At 43.8% G+C, this 17,628-nt stretch overlaps 1 protein-coding gene across 8 annotated transcripts in view; it reads right to left on the bottom strand.

Annotated features, from left to right (window-relative positions):
- The window catches only part of LOC115311313 (eye-specific diacylglycerol kinase), a 59,690-nt gene that overhangs the window by 18,119 nt on the left and 23,943 nt on the right, over window positions 1-17,628 (bottom strand). For 7 of the 8 annotated variants that reach the window (XM_040498690.1, XM_040223079.3, XM_040498689.1 and 4 more), the window contains 13 exons: window positions 16,927-17,045; window positions 15,248-15,321; window positions 14,605-14,710; window positions 12,144-12,314; window positions 10,931-10,953; window positions 10,029-10,123; window positions 8,329-8,408; window positions 7,749-7,818; window positions 6,694-7,018; window positions 3,480-3,515; window positions 2,783-2,817; window positions 2,477-2,514; window positions 470-590 (listed from right to left, as the gene is read on the bottom strand). In XM_040498690.1, the coding sequence (XP_040354624.1) occupies window positions 470-590; window positions 2,477-2,514; window positions 2,783-2,817; window positions 3,480-3,515; window positions 6,694-7,018; window positions 7,749-7,818; window positions 8,329-8,408; window positions 10,029-10,123; window positions 10,931-10,953; window positions 12,144-12,314; window positions 14,605-14,710; window positions 15,248-15,321; window positions 16,927-17,045 (1,293 nt within the window). Of the gene's footprint in view, window positions 1-469; window positions 591-2,476; window positions 2,515-2,782; window positions 2,818-3,479; window positions 3,516-6,693; window positions 7,019-7,748; window positions 7,819-8,328; window positions 8,409-10,028; window positions 10,124-10,930; window positions 10,954-12,143; window positions 12,315-14,604; window positions 14,711-15,247; window positions 15,322-16,926; window positions 17,046-17,628 lie in introns of those variants that run through there. The other variant, XM_042293446.1, reaches the window with a different exon arrangement.

Here is a 17,628-nt window from a genome sequence, read left to right as displayed (position 1 = left end):
TCTGAAGGTACCATATTTTCTGGACTAGGTATACACGTTTAAAAGTTCAAATTTTATGTCGTATAGACCATCTACAGATGTGGTGCTGTACAGACTAGTTTTTCCAAGATTGTTCGTCATGACAAAATGTGAGATTTTGTGAACGGCAGATGTTAATGATGATTTGCAATAATACAAGCTTCTTTTGTGCACTAATTAAGAGGAGATTTTTTTAAGGTATGAGGTATCCGAGAATATTTTTATGCGCACATTAACTACCTAAAGGAAACTTTTTTTTCCAGCCTAATTTCGCACCTGCAGACTATACGTTGGGTGCATACTACAGTCCAGAAAATATGCAGCCAGCTGCAAATATGCGACATTTTACAACAAAGAATGTTCGGAAAATGGTGCAGCTCTCTGAATGCTTTGTTACCAGCTTTGCACTAAAGTGTGTACCAGGGGTAGGAAATTGAAAGCGCCCCCTCACCACTTGCGACGATGTAGCGCACCAGGTCTTTGTGTCCGTAGCGCGCCGCGTGGTGAAGCGTACTCATGCCGGCGTCGTCCAGCGTCAAGAGGCTCTGACCGCCGTCACAAAGGTGGCGCAGCTGCCACAAAATGATAATGTGGAAGTTAAACAGTGACCAGGGCACTGTGCATCATCGACTCAAGCAGCAAATGAAGCTGAGGAAATAGGGTGTAATTAATTTCATTGTGCCATAGATTTAGTGATGTCAGCCCTGTGACCTTGAGAGATGCAATTTTCCACAAAGACATACTGAGGAAGTCTTTGAAGTATTATTACCGTAAAATACCGAGCATCCGCCCATGACACAATAAGCGCCCCACCCCTGCTTCTGAGAAATTTTAAAAAATCTTCAATAAACTATTTACTCTATTTACTCACATAATGAATAACAACAACAATAAGTATTGATTTTTTTTTTTTTTTGCCTGCGCTTGCAGTTATTAAGTCAATTAAGCTGCCAAGTGGCCAGGCCAGGCCAAGCCAAACCAAGCATTATCTCAGAATTTTGAGTGGGCACCTGCTCGGTATTTCATGGTAGTGTGTGCAATTACATAAGTAAAAAATAAAATTGCCAGAATTTTTTTATATCAAGGAACCCCGCTAACGAAACAGCAGTGAGTGTGCAGGCGAGCTGGTGATAATTAATCATACTGTAACACCCGAGACTGTGGTGTGAAAAAATGAAGAAACTTTCAAGTCGAGAGAAAAAGACAACAGTAGACGTCTCAACATTCTCCTACTGTTATCGTCTTGTTGTCGGGGAGATGTTCTCCCACTGTTGTCCTCTTTTTTTTTTTTTTTAACTTGAAAGTCTCTCAACTTTTTTGCACCACAGTGTAGGGTGTTACATGATTAATTCCTCCCCTAAACCTATTTCATGCAAAAAAATGTGTTTTCTGGCAATGAGCTATTTATATTTTGATAAAACCGACACAGTCAAAAGCATTCTTTGCAATGTCTTCTTTTTGCTATACCTTCATTTTGTATAAATAAATGTTACAGCAGCCTTCAGTACAATTTGTTTTTAATTTGAAGATAGCAAGAAAACAATTGTTTGTGTTTGTATCTTCCTGCTTAAAGCGCACACAGAAATGTTAAACATACTTCATAAAAAATTTAAATATACAACTGACTTTGGCTCTGCAATAAGTAGGTGGTACAGTAAATTAATCAGCTTGTACAAGACAAAAACAATTTCAAACTAAAGGAATAAAAAATACAACTCATGCCACTACAAAAATGAAATCGTTTGTTTTCAAGTTTGCAAGTTAGGTCACGAAGACTACCGTAAAATACCGCGAAAGTGCCCACTTCGACTTCGGACAAGCGCCCACTATTAAAATTTCCCAAACTTCTTGGGAAATCTGCAAATTGTAAGCTAAAGTAGGGTGGGCACTTCCCCGCTATTTTACAGTAAGTGGTATGAAGAAAAGTCAGCAATGCTAACTAAAACACCAACATTAAATCTGATGTCTCGAAATGATGACCCAAACTCTCTAATGTACAATAAACAAAGACTAGTAGGTGAATAACAGTACCATCCGTAGATGTAGACACTACTGCAGAAGTGTTCTATTAATTTCATTTATTTTACCTTAAAACCATCTAGCGATGCATTACATGAGGGTGAAAGCAAGAAAGTTGGAGAAGTTGTGATTCAGTCTAAACACAATGTCAGGTGATTCAGCTAGAGTAACTCACGATTCAATATGCAGCAAATATTTAACTGTATCGGCATGTTTCAAATAATACTAGACAAAAAATTTATTGCAAAAGACAATAAACAGCAAATAGACAACACGTAAGCAAGCTGTTAGTTGAGTAAAGATGAGCATATCTTAACCTGGCCAAGAAGGGTTAGAGAGGGGACTGCCACACCAAATAAAAGGAGCAAACAAGCGATTTCCTCCATTGCCCAGCACCCACAGTTAGCAGACAAAGCAAGGACGAGGTCTGTCAACCTACCCTTAGAAGGTCCCCCATTTTGGCAGCAACAATTATTTCTGCAAGGCAACATGTTAATGGGTTAGCGGGCGTTACAGCTGACATCCACTCGTAAATGCAAAGGAAAGGGACATTAGCAGGAAGTAAAACAAAGAGAACACGTGAGGCAGTATTACTAAATCATTGACAGACTTTTCGGTGCAAAGAAACGTGAGAAGGCTTTTCATGATGGGGGGCTAAAAACCGCAAGGGAAGGTTGCAGGACGGCAGGACAACTAGCCACACATTGTCCAAATAAAAACGAGGCAGAAGGAAATTCGTGATTACCGTTTGATGTCGACGATTTCTGTTCTGGTGCAAACCTAAGAAACAAAAAGGAATTTCGTACAGGAGCACCTTCAATTTCGAGGTACAAAACATACGTCAAAAATTGCTTCAACTTTGACAAAGAAAAAAGAAAACAAAAAAAAACAAGAAAAACGGGAGTGAGAAAAACATTGTGGTTGGTTTTAGAAAATGCGGTTATCATGTGAGATCCTGCCATATGATAGAAAGATCTCGCAGGCGCTTCGCTTTGCACTCTAAAGAGAAATTGAAGGGCTGGGGAGCAAGATGGGTATACCTCTCAAAATTGACACACAGGGGTAGGAATTTAAAATTATTTAACAGAGAATGGAGATGCAGTGCTTTTGAAGATACCAGGCATGTTCGAGAATGCAATCGGGCACAGCTTCATTGACCTTTAGATACCACTGCATTCTACTCCATGAGGATGTGGAAGACAAGGTTGCTTATATTTGAAAGATCACTTTCTTGATTTTCTCCTAGAACTTCGACAAAGAAGAATCCCCAAATGCTCCTTAAATTACAAACTTTGGATTGGGCTAGTTGGTAAGAAGAGACACACACAACACGAACTGCTCCTTAAAATCTGTGATGCGAGTTTGTAATCGTTGTAATAGAGCAAAGACATCTGCAACTTTACAAGTAAAAAAAACAAAACGTTGGAAATTCGTAGGCTTACCTGGATACTCCTCCTTCACTTTTCGAAATCGGACCACTGAAAAAAAAAAGAAAAAAGAAAAAAGAAAAGTTGTTTTTAAGGTGGGTGCATAGCGTTCAGTTATGGTATGCCTCATCCGTAATATGATATAAAGGTTGAGGTGCATCCAATGTATCTGGCAGATAGAGGCAAACAATTTATAGGCTGAAAGCAAGAAAGCCAAACAATGTTTTTAGCCCCACACAAACGAAGTATGAATTCAAGGGACCTGACACTCCACCTAAACATGACGTTAGCAATGGGATCAAATACTAAAAGAAACCCTCAGAACCAAAATTATCCAATTTAAAAAGCCCAAACTGATTTACAGAATTCTTAAGCAAGGAAACGGTGCCGGGCCATTTATCCCCCAGATAGTTCAGAAACAGCACCTGCCACAAATGCTAAATGCTGCTTTATATATATATATATAAAAAAAAAAAGAAAAAAAAAAAAAAAAAAAAAAATGTTGGTGGTGTTGATACTAATACTGATTTTGTTTATAGGTAGTGCCGCAGCATGTTGAGCTTTTCGTTCATTTTCATCCATGTCAGAAAGAGAATGTGAGGTATGGAACGTGGTTTTATACGCATTTGAGCATTTGATTGCAGCGCCCTCTCGTCTATAAACGTTGAGCCAATGCATGCAAAGTTTAACGCGATCATATACACATTTGACCGCAGCGCCCTCTCCTGTATAGACGTTGAGCGGCTACATGCAACGTATCATCCACGACAGAAACCCCAGCTCTTGAGTTACCACCACATCTCAGAGCCCCCTACTCGTCCCGCAGTCGTGGCCGAGTGGTTAAGGCGATGGACTAGAAATCCATTGGGGTCTCCCCGCACAGGTTCGAACCCTGTCAACTGCAAAAACATTTTTTCTTTTTTTAAGAAGACAGATGGGATGGCAATCGATGTGAGCACGGATGCCGGACGGACAAGGCTAGACCCTAAGGAGCTTCGCCCCTAAAACATTTTTTTTTAAAACAATACACCGGAGTGACAATACACCAAACAACAACCAATACATAAAAAAAAAAAAAAAAACTGTTTTCACATGTGATTTCAAATTAGCTAAACTGACTCCTTTTGAGGCAGGACAAAAAAAAAATGTAAAAAAATGCATCGCGAAAGATCCGTTCCATGTGTCAGTGGAGTAGGGTATGAAATTCCTTTGGAATGCAGCTTTAAATATGTTGGTCAGACGGCAAGATGCATTAACGATAGGTTAACAGAACATAAACGCAATGTGCGGATTAACGCTTCAAACTCTGAACTAGCGAGGCATCTCCAGGAGTGTAATGCATGCACAGCGAACTGGTCAGAGACAGAAAACATACACAAAGAGCGTGAGGAGATGAGACGTGTTGTGCGAGAAACTGTTTGCATAAAAACATCAGGAAATTGCATTAACCAAGCGTCAGTGCAAATTGGAAGTGAGTCAAAAAAGTTTCTTCGACTGTGAAGACCTAATGTGGGGTGAACGTAACAGGGGAGGAGGCTGCTTCGCAGCTGTTTGCATTGTTGAGTTCGGGATCGTAATGGGGGCATTGTTGTCTACTGAGTGTGATTCATGGTTCAGGACAGGGGAAAGGGCGGTAAGTTAGAGACGGTCTTTTGTGTTTCCAAGTGCTGGTGTTACATTGCCCGCGTCGAAGTCTTTCTGGGTGCGGTGGTGACAACCTTGTGTTTCTCTTTGTATAACGCTTTTTTTTTTTTATGTATTGGTTGCAGTTTGGTGTGTTGTCATTCCAGTGTATTGTTTGTAGTTCAGTGACCAACCGCCATGGTGGTGGCGACGTTCGACGTCCGGGGGAGGTGTATACAAGACGTAGAGGCAATAAAGTTTTTAGCTGAGTTTGAGACCCTGTCTGTCCCTTTTTCTTTCGACTTCACGATTTTCCTTTTTTTTTTTTTTTTAAGACAGGTAATGTCCAGCTTCAGAACTTAAATCTTTAAAAGAACTGCCAGTGTTACATTGGCTGAGCCAATGTAACGTAAATAACCAAAATAAAGCATTGACGAACGCGCATGTAAGATGCCGTTTGTTTTAGGCATTTGCTTTGGAACAGTTACCGCAGCAGACGCCGGCACGTGCAACACCATTCCCTGCATTCTCCTCGAGGCCTGGGTAATTTAGCAGTAGGTCTATTCAGCAGATTAGTCATCAAGAGGCACCATTTTCAAGATCAGTAGACTCTCAGCTAGATAACAAAAGTTTCTCAAAGATTTTCCGCTGTGCGACCCGCGTTGGTCACGTCTACGCTCGCAACTCTCTCTTTGTTGTCGTTCCAAGTGCTTGCGTGCCTTGCTTCCTTCCCTTCGCTCTCCCGTCGCACCTGTCTACTTTCCGCCGGGCGGCAGTCCCGCCGCGCATGTCTGGTTTCCTCCGGCTCCTAGGCGCAGGGTCTGTGTCGTGTGCTAAACAGCTTCGCTGGTCATCCATGTCCACAGAGCAGAATGGCTCATGATTTTTTTTTCTTACATTATAATTAATAATTATTTAATTAACAATATTTAATTATCAGGATTTACAAAACTTAGAGCTAATTTGGCTAAATTTAGTTGCAATTATTTAGTACGGTTTCCTAAATATAGCTAATATAATAAATAGTTAGGGAGTCTTACTAAATGTAGCTAAAATGATCATTAATTAATTAGTGGCACCTACCAAATTTACCAAAATAATGCTGACATAGTAATATATATTAGCAGGATTCGCTAAATTGAGTTAATTTGCCAATTAATTAGCAGGACCTACTAAACTGAGCTAATATGATAATAAATCAATTATTGGGACTTACTAAAGCAAGGTATAGTAAAACCTCATTATAACAAAATGTGATATAACAAACTAATGGATATAACAAAGCAATCATAATTCCCCTTGCTTGCTAATAGTGGGAAGAAATGGACATTGGCTATAACAAACTAATGGTTATAACGAAATAATTACGACCGCTCCTTCAACTTTGTTATAACGAGGCTTTACTGTATATTTAGCGAATTTCGGGGCTGCGCGACAATCTTTTGTGGCGCTCTCTCTTAACACGATGCTAATCTGACAAGAACCAGCCCCATAAGGCTCTCTGCTAATAACACACACCACCTTCCCCGCAAAAAGATTGAGCAGTTGTAAAATCGGTTGGACCGGAATGTTCGGAGGCCAAACGCGGCGGAAAACGCCGACGTACCTCCACGCGGACTCCTCCTGGACTCCTCCGAAGAGTGGGGCCTCGTCGGCAGACGCAGCGCAGCTGGCAGACGACGAGAGCGTCTCGGAGGAGGCCAGCTCCACCAGGACGGATCCGGCCGGGCCCTCAATGGCCGGCGTCTCCGCAGCCGGCGGGGAAGCGAGCAGCGGCGGAGTGGGCGATGCAAGTGAGGGCGGAGGAGGCTCCGGAGCAATGGGGCTCTGCTCTGGGTCCAGGATGTACACGTCGTCCTGACTGATGTCCACCACGTAGTGGAGCATCTCTTGCGCCCGGTCGATGCGGAAAAACCGCTCCGCCGTGCATGCTGCGAGCGGCGACGGTGCTTTCGTGAGTTTTCCAACACGCAGAGACTGCGCTCGTGAACGACTTTCTGCGGCGTTTCGGACGAAGTGAGGGGTGCACGTGCGCAGCTCTGATTGGTGCTCAAGGTGCACGAGCGCCCGTAGCTTCGACCGCGTGGCCGCAGAAAATCGTTCGCGAGAATGGGGCCGTGCTTTCGGAGACCAAATCGAATACGAATCGAAGAGTGGTGGCACTGTGCCGAACATAAATACACGAATTAAAACTTTTGCGAACAGTTTATGAATACGTATCGGGTAAACTGTTTGTAAAGAAGGGTACGCTGTCTTCAGTCACTGACGAGGCCTTTGAACGCACGAAGCGTGGCCGCGAGGCTCGACGCCGATTGGTTGACGGGTAAGAGAGGAGTGAGGTGCTCGACGCTGATTGGTTACTGGGAGGTCATGTGAGCAGGGGTGGAGTGAGGAGGAATGGGTTAGAAGATTCTGGAAGATCACCAGGTTTATTGTTTTGCACATGCCACGCCTTAAATTATCCGACGAAGAGCGCTGTGAACGTAGGCGCCTGGCTGAACAGGCTAGATGTGCTGCTAAACGATGATACAAACGTTTGTGATGCTGTAACATTTCCCGCATGCAACAGAGTTGCCTAGCAATTCGACATGTGTAGTCTGTACTTTTCTGACAAAACATACATGTGGCCATGAGCAGGGTGTCATTCTGCAGTGTACTCACAGTCGAGAAAGCACCAGTCTGGAGAAAACCTCTTGGATGGCGACAGGTTCTGGCCATCGGATCCCTCGAGCTGCAGAAAGAAATGAAGTTTGTAAATTTTTTAACATACCTCCACAAAATTACGGGGGTGTTTCTGTACATTTGGTACAGACACATTCCCATAAATTTGTGGGCAACCTCTAAGAACTTCAGATTGTCTGTTTGTAAGCTTAAATAAGCTTCTATAACCCTATGTAAAAAAAAAAGCTTTTTTATTACTATATAGTATGATCAACAGATTTCCTTTGAAGATGGCATCTAAACAAAGCATCAAGGTAGCAGAAGTTGGTATTAAAATGAAACTTGAAAACGATTTTCCTGGAACCCTAAAAACGACAGCCATTTTGAGGCATCAAGAAGGTTGTACCTTATTGAAAAATGTTTTATACATGATTTGTCTAATAAACATATCAAGACTTATGTAAATTACATAAGGCATCAATTTGTTGGACTCATTCATATATTTTACTTTTTTCACTAGTGTTTCTAGCTCTCCTTGACAAAAGAATCTGGTCAGTTTATGAATGCAAGAGATACTCACGGAGCAGAGCTGGTTGATGAGTAACCGAACGTTTTCAAGGTCCGTGTCCGGATTGACGCTCAGCGTTCCGATCGGGGTCGCTGCGAGAAAAAAGACGGTCCTCAGCGACTACCCTCTCGACGACAGAGCCCCGCATACACTCATGGCTCACTACCGTAAATTCCCGAGAGATGCCCCACCCCTGAAAGATAGCCCACCAGTATTTTTAGGCTTGATTTGCTATATTTTTTTAAACACAAAAGATAGCCTACTCCTAGTAATAGTAGTGTTGGGGTCAATAATGGTCTCTGCTTATATCCAGCTAGTTGTCGAACGTCGCTGATTGGGATGTACAGTAATCTTTGCTTCGTTGCCCCTCGCCGCCATAGCAAGCTTGCATGGGACTCACGGCCTAAAAATAGCATTTTCTAAACAGTGAAAGTTAGCCCACTCCATATTTTCACCCCATTTGATCTTGATATTAGGTGGGCTATCTCTCGGAATATTACGGTGATATGGACACACGTCTCATTAATATGGACACGCTATACAGGCAAAATGTTCAAGGACCCACCGCAACCTGGACTATGAACAGCTAGTTTAGGAGCAAACTGGCTCAGTATGAGCATTTTGTCTCACTACTATGGACATGAGCTTTCAAAGATGGTTCACAAACACACACACACACAAAAAGGTAAAGATTTTTGAAGCCTCTGGGTCACTATTGTCTGCTGTGACTCTAGGCTGCCCTTCCTGATGAAGAGACAGAACCTGGGAACTGAAATTTTTTTTAAGGTTTTGGGCCAAATGGGTTATTTGCCCGTTTCTCTCTTTACTTGCTCAAGGCTGCGGATGGGAAACCTAGAGAGCATTCATGGGCAATGTGTACTTGAAAAGGAAGGACACTTCCCTCACCCTTTAGTGGGAGCTAAGAATTAACACAATAGCATCAAAGAGCTCGTATCGCAAAAAATCCGGTGTCCGTGTCAACGTTGGTGGCACCATAAAATCTCGATCGGTCGATAGGGTCATGACGTCACAGCGCCGTGTGACGTCATACAGGGCTGTGACGTCACACAGGGTTGTGACGTCACACGGGGCTGTGACGTCGCACAGAGCTGTGACGTCGCACGGGGCTGTGACGTCGCATGGGGCTGTGACGTCGCACGGGGCTGTGATGTCGCACGGGGCTGTGACGTTATTACCCTATCGACCCGCTAAATTTGGCGAGAAAACTTTCCGCTAAATGTAGCAGAACATTTTGCTGCCAAATTTAGTGGGCCGACACAGTCATGACGTCAAAGACACGTGTGACGTCATACGTGACGTCGCCTGTGTGACGCCATGCCACATGACCTTGCGCGGGAATTTCAAACAACCCGCAACGCTCACGTGCAATGTCACGTGAGACGTGACGCTACCCACTAAGCCGCGCACACACATTTGCACGGCTTGGGACTGAGCGCAGGTTTATATCAGAAGGCTTTGCGAACAGGGTCCGATAACACTATCGTGTTCCACTCTTAAAGGCGAAGCTTAGGCGTGCTCCAAGCTTTTGTTGAGAACAGTGTTTTTTGTGTTCATGCGGGTTGTTTATTATTTTTTACTCGTGATCTTAACCTTCAATTGTTATTATGAAATATTTTTCCGTGGAACGGAGGTATCCACACTAAGTGACAAGACTGTAATACGGGCGTCACAAGAGACGGTCAGAAACTTACAAAGTGTTCGTAACCTCTCTTTGTCATAGTGGTAGTTTTCGTAGTCCGCCATGTTCAGCTTGCGGATGGCAATGGTTAGCTTTTCGAGTGGCAGACTGTAAAAGAAAGGAAGTACATTGTTTGATGTAATAAAATAAACTTTACTTAATCACACAACACAGCACTGCTGAGGTTCTGGTGTTAAACATTAAATTGTGAGCTCCAGTTTAATAGAAAGCTTTCTTCAGCTAGCTAAGCAGAGATAATACCTTGAGACCAACACACATATATGACAACATGCAAGCAATATTTAAGCTCAAGCTTGTCTAAAGTTCTAGCTATGGCTACAGTATCTCAGTTTCTAAATTTGTGTGCATGAAAGCTTAAGTCAGTGGTTCTCAACCATTGATGTGTCAGGGACCCGTTAGGGACCCGCTGAAACGATGGGGGACCCCATGTCACCAGGGGAAGGGGAAGGGGTATAAAATAAGGCAACCTAATTACAATGTTAAAAAGACATTCTTTAGTGTTATAGGCAGGAAAAGTGAGAAGCATCAAGTGAAAAGAAGAATAAATAAACAGCTGGTAATGGCTGTACCCTTAATAATGGGTGGTAGCTTGCGCCACCTAGCCAGGGTCAACAAAACAAGCAATCATTTTTTTTTTTTCAAGAAAAGATGGGGGAACGGGGGGGGGGGGGGGGGGGGGTTGAGGCGAGGGTTTCATGGACCCCAGTGGTACCGCGGGACCCTATTTGAGAACCACTGGCTAAAGTTATTGAGCGCTGTTCTGTATACCACCAAGCTTCCTGATCCTATTATACTTAGCATAATTAAAAATCAATTCAAAAATTTATTGACATCCTTTTGCCCTAACGTATGCTTTTGCACTTGACTGAAGACATCAAAGATCAATACACTTACTGGCTTGGCACTTGGTTGTGAATCTGTAGTGGGAAAGAAAAAACAATATGTGTTAGAAAAAAAAAAATACTGAAGCAGCACTGTTATAAAGAAACCAGGAGAATTCAGCAATGAACACATGGAACACAAAACTATCATATGTAAGTAAACTAGTGTGCCTCAATGTCGTTCTGTTTAGGGTGATGCCACCTTTTGTAGTACCCGATGCCGACAACACGCGCTCGCTGGGAAAATACAAAGAAATCAACGAAAACAAAATGTCGCCATAGCACAGTCAGCGTCACAAACGCGTGCAGAAACACACTCTTTCACGCGCTTCTGAACAAAAAGTAAAAATAAACGTGTGGGATAAAATGGCGAGATGCCACCACCCTAAGCAAAGCGCACATGAAGGCACCCTAAGTGAAACATCATTCAGGTTATTCAACCATGTAAGTAGTACCTTTGTAAAATCTCCCTCTGGTTCAAGAAAGCTACATTCTGACAGTATCAAACAAATCAATCTAGGTATAAGAACAATCTATAGACTACATCAACAGCTCTATTTAACACACTCTCGAAAAACTATGATGTAACTCTTTTTTTTTTATGTGGCCATTATTATGTTTGAATAAAAGATTGAATAACAGTTTAAAAAAAGAGTACTGCAAAGCTAATCCTCAGATTAAATGCCAAAAAAAAATCAGATTGCATTCACATTGTCATTAGATTAAATAGAAAGTAATTAATCAACGCACAAAATAGTGGCGACACATCGGGACAACCAAGACACGAAGATGCATGAAGATCGATAGACTGCCCAAATGCCACATGTACGCAGAGGACACAAACAAAGAAAACGACAAACCAAAACGCAAACGAGCAGTCTTGTCCAAGTTTGCCAGGCACAGAACTACCCTTTCAAAGTGTGCACAAAGAAAGTCGGCATAAATCCGTGGCGTCCCACAAACCGACTTCCACGGAAGATTTGGGGGAAATACGCGGAAGAAGGCAGACGGCCCGCCGCACCATCCCACGCCCTCAATTTTCTGGAAAGCGAGCACTACGCGTCGAGGCCGGCTCGTGCACTCACGGTCGTACTTTGGGGTTGCGGGTGCTACTCCCAAGATGCTGCGAGTGTCGTCTCGTCAAAAGCCACCAAAAGTGGCCGTAGCGACTGAACTCAACGCAAGCGTGCGGACCGAAATTGAGGGAACGGACGGTGGGGACGGACCTTGGCCTTGGCGACGAGGCAGGCCTTGTTGCGCATGCTCAGCTGGATGTAGGAGGGCAGCAGACGACAGGGCTCCCCATCCACCTGGACCGGGATCGTCTTGCTCGTCACCACTCGAGCGCTGCGGCACTGGCACAGGCAGGTGCCGTGGCCTCCCGCCTGCAGGAACGGCTGCAAGCGCGGGGGCGTGCGCCCCAATCGTCATCAAGAAGTGGCGCCGTCGTAATTACCGTGGCCGGAACTGTACTTGGGTGATTTACTTTTGAAATGTAATTTAGTGACGGTACGAATTGGTACTATAGTCCGTTGCAACTCAAGAAGGTAGAGCGAGGGTAAGACGGGCTGGGGAGGAGGAAGCAGACGGAATGCTGGAGAAGAGAGGGGGAAACCACCTTCTCTCAGGCTACCGTCTTGAGTTTCAAAGAACTATAGAGCACGAAATTAAAATGATCGCAACAGAACGTCACTTTCGGAAAGTGATTTCGATTACTTCGCAGTTACTTCACTCTGAGAGCTACCAGGCTTCAATGTGTGGATGTGGTGGCATTACTGTGCGCCGAGATGTATTTGTCCGTTTCTTGTCCAACCACTAAGGATTCATCTTACCGCGTCTTACATTCGTTGCATCTTGTGCCTTTGTTTCACCTCCGCCCAACATTGCGTGCACAGTCCTGCCTTTACGCGATGTCGCTTGTTTCAAAGTCCCACGAATTGGCGGAAAAAGGGGCAATTTGTGAAAGACACTCAGCGTATTTTTGGCTGTGAGTTACACTACAGTGAAACCTGTTTAGAACGAACCCACCTACAGCGAATTATTGTCGATATCGAACTCTCAGTAAATATAAATATAAATGCATGTAAAAAGTTTTTTTAATACCGAACAATATATTGGCTATATCGAACTTTTTCCCCCGGGAAAGTTTCTGAAAACGCGCAAACAATCGTCTTCTAGCCTGCCCTGCCCCCCCCCCCCCCCCCCCCCCCAAAAGAAAATAAATAAAGTAAAGAAAGAAAATTTCAAAAGCTCAAGTTGCGAACATAATTGAGCGAAGAGAAGCGATTCAGAAGGGGAGAAAGCTAAAAAATACACTTTCTACGCACGCACAGAAAAAAAAGCTTTTCATCTCAAAACGGTTTCCCACGAAGCGAAGCGATTTAAGAAAAATAAGCTAAAAAAATTTAACAAAGCCTGCACGCCCCCGAAAAAAAAACAGAACCTTTACAGCGTGTTGTTACAAGGCGGAAGCGAAGAGGTGACAAAGAAAGAGAAGCTCTCGCCTTACAACGAACGCATCTTGGAAGTTCGTTGTAAATGTGTTCTGCTATATCGAATTACTAGCTATATCGAACTGATCGTAGCGTTTCCTGCTGTTCGTTATAAACGGGTTTGACTGTATATACCGTATTTGCTCGAATGTAACGCGAGTTTTTTTTTTTTCAAATTTCCCTTACCTAATTTGGGGGTTCGCGTTATAATCAAAACGCCTCAAAACTTGCCTTGGCGGTGTCGCAGCACAGGCTCTTTAAAATGGCTACAACAAATCTCGCGATCTTTCAATCTTGTGCTGGCAACATATACACGCTGGAAACAACCAATCCAATCCTATTCTTGTTTGCGAGTCGTTGCACCCATGTTAGGGTTACGGGTTACCTTCACAACGCTTTCTCTTTCTGTAAGGGTTACCGTACACATGTGCCCGTGTTGTCCGTCTTTTGTGAGCTGCTGCTACGTGCTTCTGCGACTGGACTCGAGCGAATGGCGACGCGACGAGCTCAGTACGACGCCCGCTTTAAAAGAAGTGCAATTATGATGGCTGGGGAAATCGGAAACTCTGCCGCGGCTCAACGGGTAGATGTGACAGAATCGACTATCCGTGGGTGGAGGCTCCAGCGTGAAGTGCTCTTCAAGTGTGAACCCGGCCCAAAAGGCTTCCGCGGACCACGTTGTAGTACTTTTTAAGGTACTTTTTTCCTTTCACTTAACTCGCGTTACATTCGTGTTCTGTTTTTTTCTTTTTTTGTGCTGTGAAAAGTTACCTTTTGCGTTACAATCGTGGTCGTGTTACATTCGAGTAAATACGGTAATGAAGCTCAAACGTTGCAAGACTTTGAAAAAGAAGTTGGAAGTATACTTGATATTCTGCAATTACTGCAGCTAAAAAGTAATTAAATTACAACTATAATCACCTTTAAAAGTAATTAATTATGACAACGAATGACTAGGAAAGTAATTAAATTACTGTAATTGAATTACTACTCAAGAGTGACTAGAACTGTAACGATTTAATGCCATCCTTTCATCTCCACGATTTCCACCAGCTCCTGAGCCAATCTGCGCCGCCGCAAGGAATTGCCGTAAGAAGCCGCAGATCGCATCGATAATGCGTCATGAGCCACCCAGTCCGACGAGACCCGAACGAGAAAGGTGACCCCGGAAAGTGATGCGGGACTTTGAACTCACCATCTGGTAGATGGTGAGGCCAATCACCTCGATGAGGCCATCGTCGGTTTGCGGTGACTCAAAGGTGGTGCCCGGATTTCCCCAGGGTCTTGTGCCGCCACCATAGCTGGGTCACAAGCACAGATACACACAGGATAGCATTGACATTCCATAAGGTGAAATTTCCATTGGCTTTGACAGAGCAGTCTCTCGAAATGGTCCTTAATGCAAACATTACACCGAATTTATAAGTTCACTTCAATGACAAGACATCTATCCGTTCGGCGAGGGCACGAACGATCACGAAGATATAGGCGACAGCGTAAAAATCGCAAGAAAATACCACATTTTTTTTCTCTACTGGACATGGCGAGTCTCACTATTGCTTTGCAGCCAATGAGATTGCAGCATTTGCCAATAAAAACGCCAAACAACAAATCACAAAGCAAAACATAAAATAACGAGTCACGTGGAGCGTTTCTCAAACTGCTTTGCCGTTAATTTGTTTCTTTGCTGATGCTGCCGAGAAAAATATACTGGAGCCCAGAGTACAAAACCCCATTTCATCGCAGCTAGGTTGCATTTGCCTGTTTTTGTTCCCGACGCAGTCGACTTCTCGTTTTGCCAGCGGCTGCTTGAAGTTCAGGAGAACACTGCATCTCACCTGGGGATGTTGAGGAACAGGATGGAGTGAACCTTGTGTTCCCGCAACTTCCCAGTATAGTCCTGGCCATCACACTGCAAAAGAGGAACAGGTGAACAAGGCTGAATGGGTCCATCCTCAAACCTCTCAGTCAATCAATTCTTGCCTTCAATACTTCTGAACTTACTAAACAGCTTTACCTAAAACTGTACACGAGTGGCGTGGGCAAACGGGTCCCCCCGAAATGATCACCCTGCCTCCTGCTTCCCAACTCGCACCACCCATCTCCATAGATCCCATCCCCCCCCCCCTCCCCTCCCCAGAAATGTAGGTCCCCTCCTTAAAAAAAAAAAGAAAATTCCTATCTACACCACTGGTATTTACGCTGACCGTGTGGCAGATGGGGAAAGTGTTCTCGGGACATATTGCAACAGGACTTTCTAAAGGGGAGAAACACATCAGCAGAACAAGATAACTGAATTCCTCAGTTCAATACAATCTTTATATAAACTTTGGAAAACGAAAAAGCCAAACAAACTGTTTTTAGTAAAGGTTGAAGTTCAAAATTACAGCAAGTGCAAAAGCATACTTGGCTGACATAAGGTTCGTAAAAATCATCAATATTGCAGTCATCCAATACTTTCTATGATGCATGCCTTGTGAGAACTTTTCTTATAACAGTGGCATCAATTCTCTCAGATAATATGATTACCTACAATAAACTTTCGTTAGTTCGACCTCGGTTAATTTGACTTTTCGTTTAATTCGATCCGGTTCAAAAGTCCCGGCGAGCGCCCATAAATTTCTATGGGAGGAAAAGTTGGATAAATCAAACTCGGGACGACTCCGCGTCGGATAATTCGTCCCGAGCGAATGCGCGCCGGCTCACATTGCACGGCACCACGGCAGAAAAATCACCAACGTACGGCGAAACACGGGCCCTTTGCTGTAGAGTCGTTGAGACGGAGCTTAGCGAATGACACGAGCCAGCGCAACCGATCTGGCGTGGAGTAGCGCAGAGAACATAGCACATGTTCAGGCGCGGAGACAGCGCGCGCTATCGAAGCGCTTTTCTGTAGCATCGTATGTGGTCCATCTTGTGCGCCGGAAAGCGCAAGTTTTCTTCTCCTTTTTTTTTTCCTTTCTTGTTGTCGTTCTATTTTTTTTTTATTTTACCAGTCGCCGACGGTTTGGTTGCCCAGCACCAAAGTCGGCTCATAAAGCTTTCTCAGCACGCGCTCAAAGCGCTTTTCTGTAGCATCGTGTGCAGTCCATCTTGCGCGTCAAAAAGCGCAAGTTCTCTTTTTCTTTTTTTTTCTGTTATTTTTCTCCGTCCTTGACGCTCTGGTTGCTTGGCGCCAAAGTCGGCTCGTAAAACTTACCTTTTTTTTTTTTTGTTGTTGTTGTTGTTGTTGTTTTTGTACGCGATTTTTTTAGCAAGTGACGTTTAGTTTCGCTGCTCTCAGGAGCATGCTTCTGGACACGCGTTTTCAGCACAGACGGCAGCAGACCATCCGTGAGTACTTTGGACAATAAAAGGAAGTTTAATTTTAACCGTTTTTCTGTTCCTTTTTTAATTTGATCATTCGGATAATTCGACCAAATTTCAAGGTTCCATCGAAATCGAAAAAACGAAAGTTTACTGTACTATGCATGATTCTAATATCATACTATAGATGAAACATAGATGCGGTCCTCACCTCGAGGGTCACATAGTTGCAGAGATCTTTCCACTTGCGCTGGAGGAGATCCTTGCCACCTGCTTGCCCATAAAACATTTTGTTCTTCAGCCTGCTGTTGAACCGCTCCGGATGAGCTTCTGCTCAGTACAAAACGAAAAAAAAAAAAAGAAAGAAGATGACACTAAGTGACAATGACAGTGCAAACAATAAAACGCATCACCAATCTCATCATTTGTTTAGTACATCTGGTGCCACTAAAGGGATTCAAAGTTTACATTAAATGGAAAAAAAAACCCTCCAATTTGCTTGATCATACTGGCAAAGTCCAGGGAGCGCACAATATGTCCCGTACACCGCACAAGCGCTCGGTACATTCCGCACAGGCACGCGGGACAATAGCACGAACCACACTCCGTGTGTGGTTTGTGCTAGTTCTTAAAGCGGTAGTTTTATAGGGCCAACCAACCTTACGAGCCACATAAGCATGAAATGTGTAGGTCTGTCAGTCCGTAACCACTAAATTATCTTGAAGAAAACGGCCACCGGTGACAGGGATCAAATTCCGCTCCGGTGACAGGGTCACCGGCGTGGAAGTCGAGTGCGATGCTGACTGAGCTACCGATCCAGCACGCAGAACGGGAGGAGCAGAAGCAGGTGGTGTGAGAAAGTGTGTGGAGCCGAAGGGTGGAAGGTCAAGAAAGAGAGGAGCAGAATCAGGTG

The sequence above is a fragment of the Ixodes scapularis genome, unplaced genomic scaffold (genome assembly GCF_016920785.2).
Source record: "Ixodes scapularis isolate PalLabHiFi unplaced genomic scaffold, ASM1692078v2 PGA_scaffold4__175_contigs__length_147842914, whole genome shotgun sequence".
NCBI lineage: Eukaryota > Metazoa > Arthropoda > Arachnida > Ixodida > Ixodidae > Ixodes > Ixodes scapularis.
The sequence above is the reverse complement of the archived record's forward strand: the minus strand, read 5'-3'. Positions and strand labels throughout refer to the sequence as shown.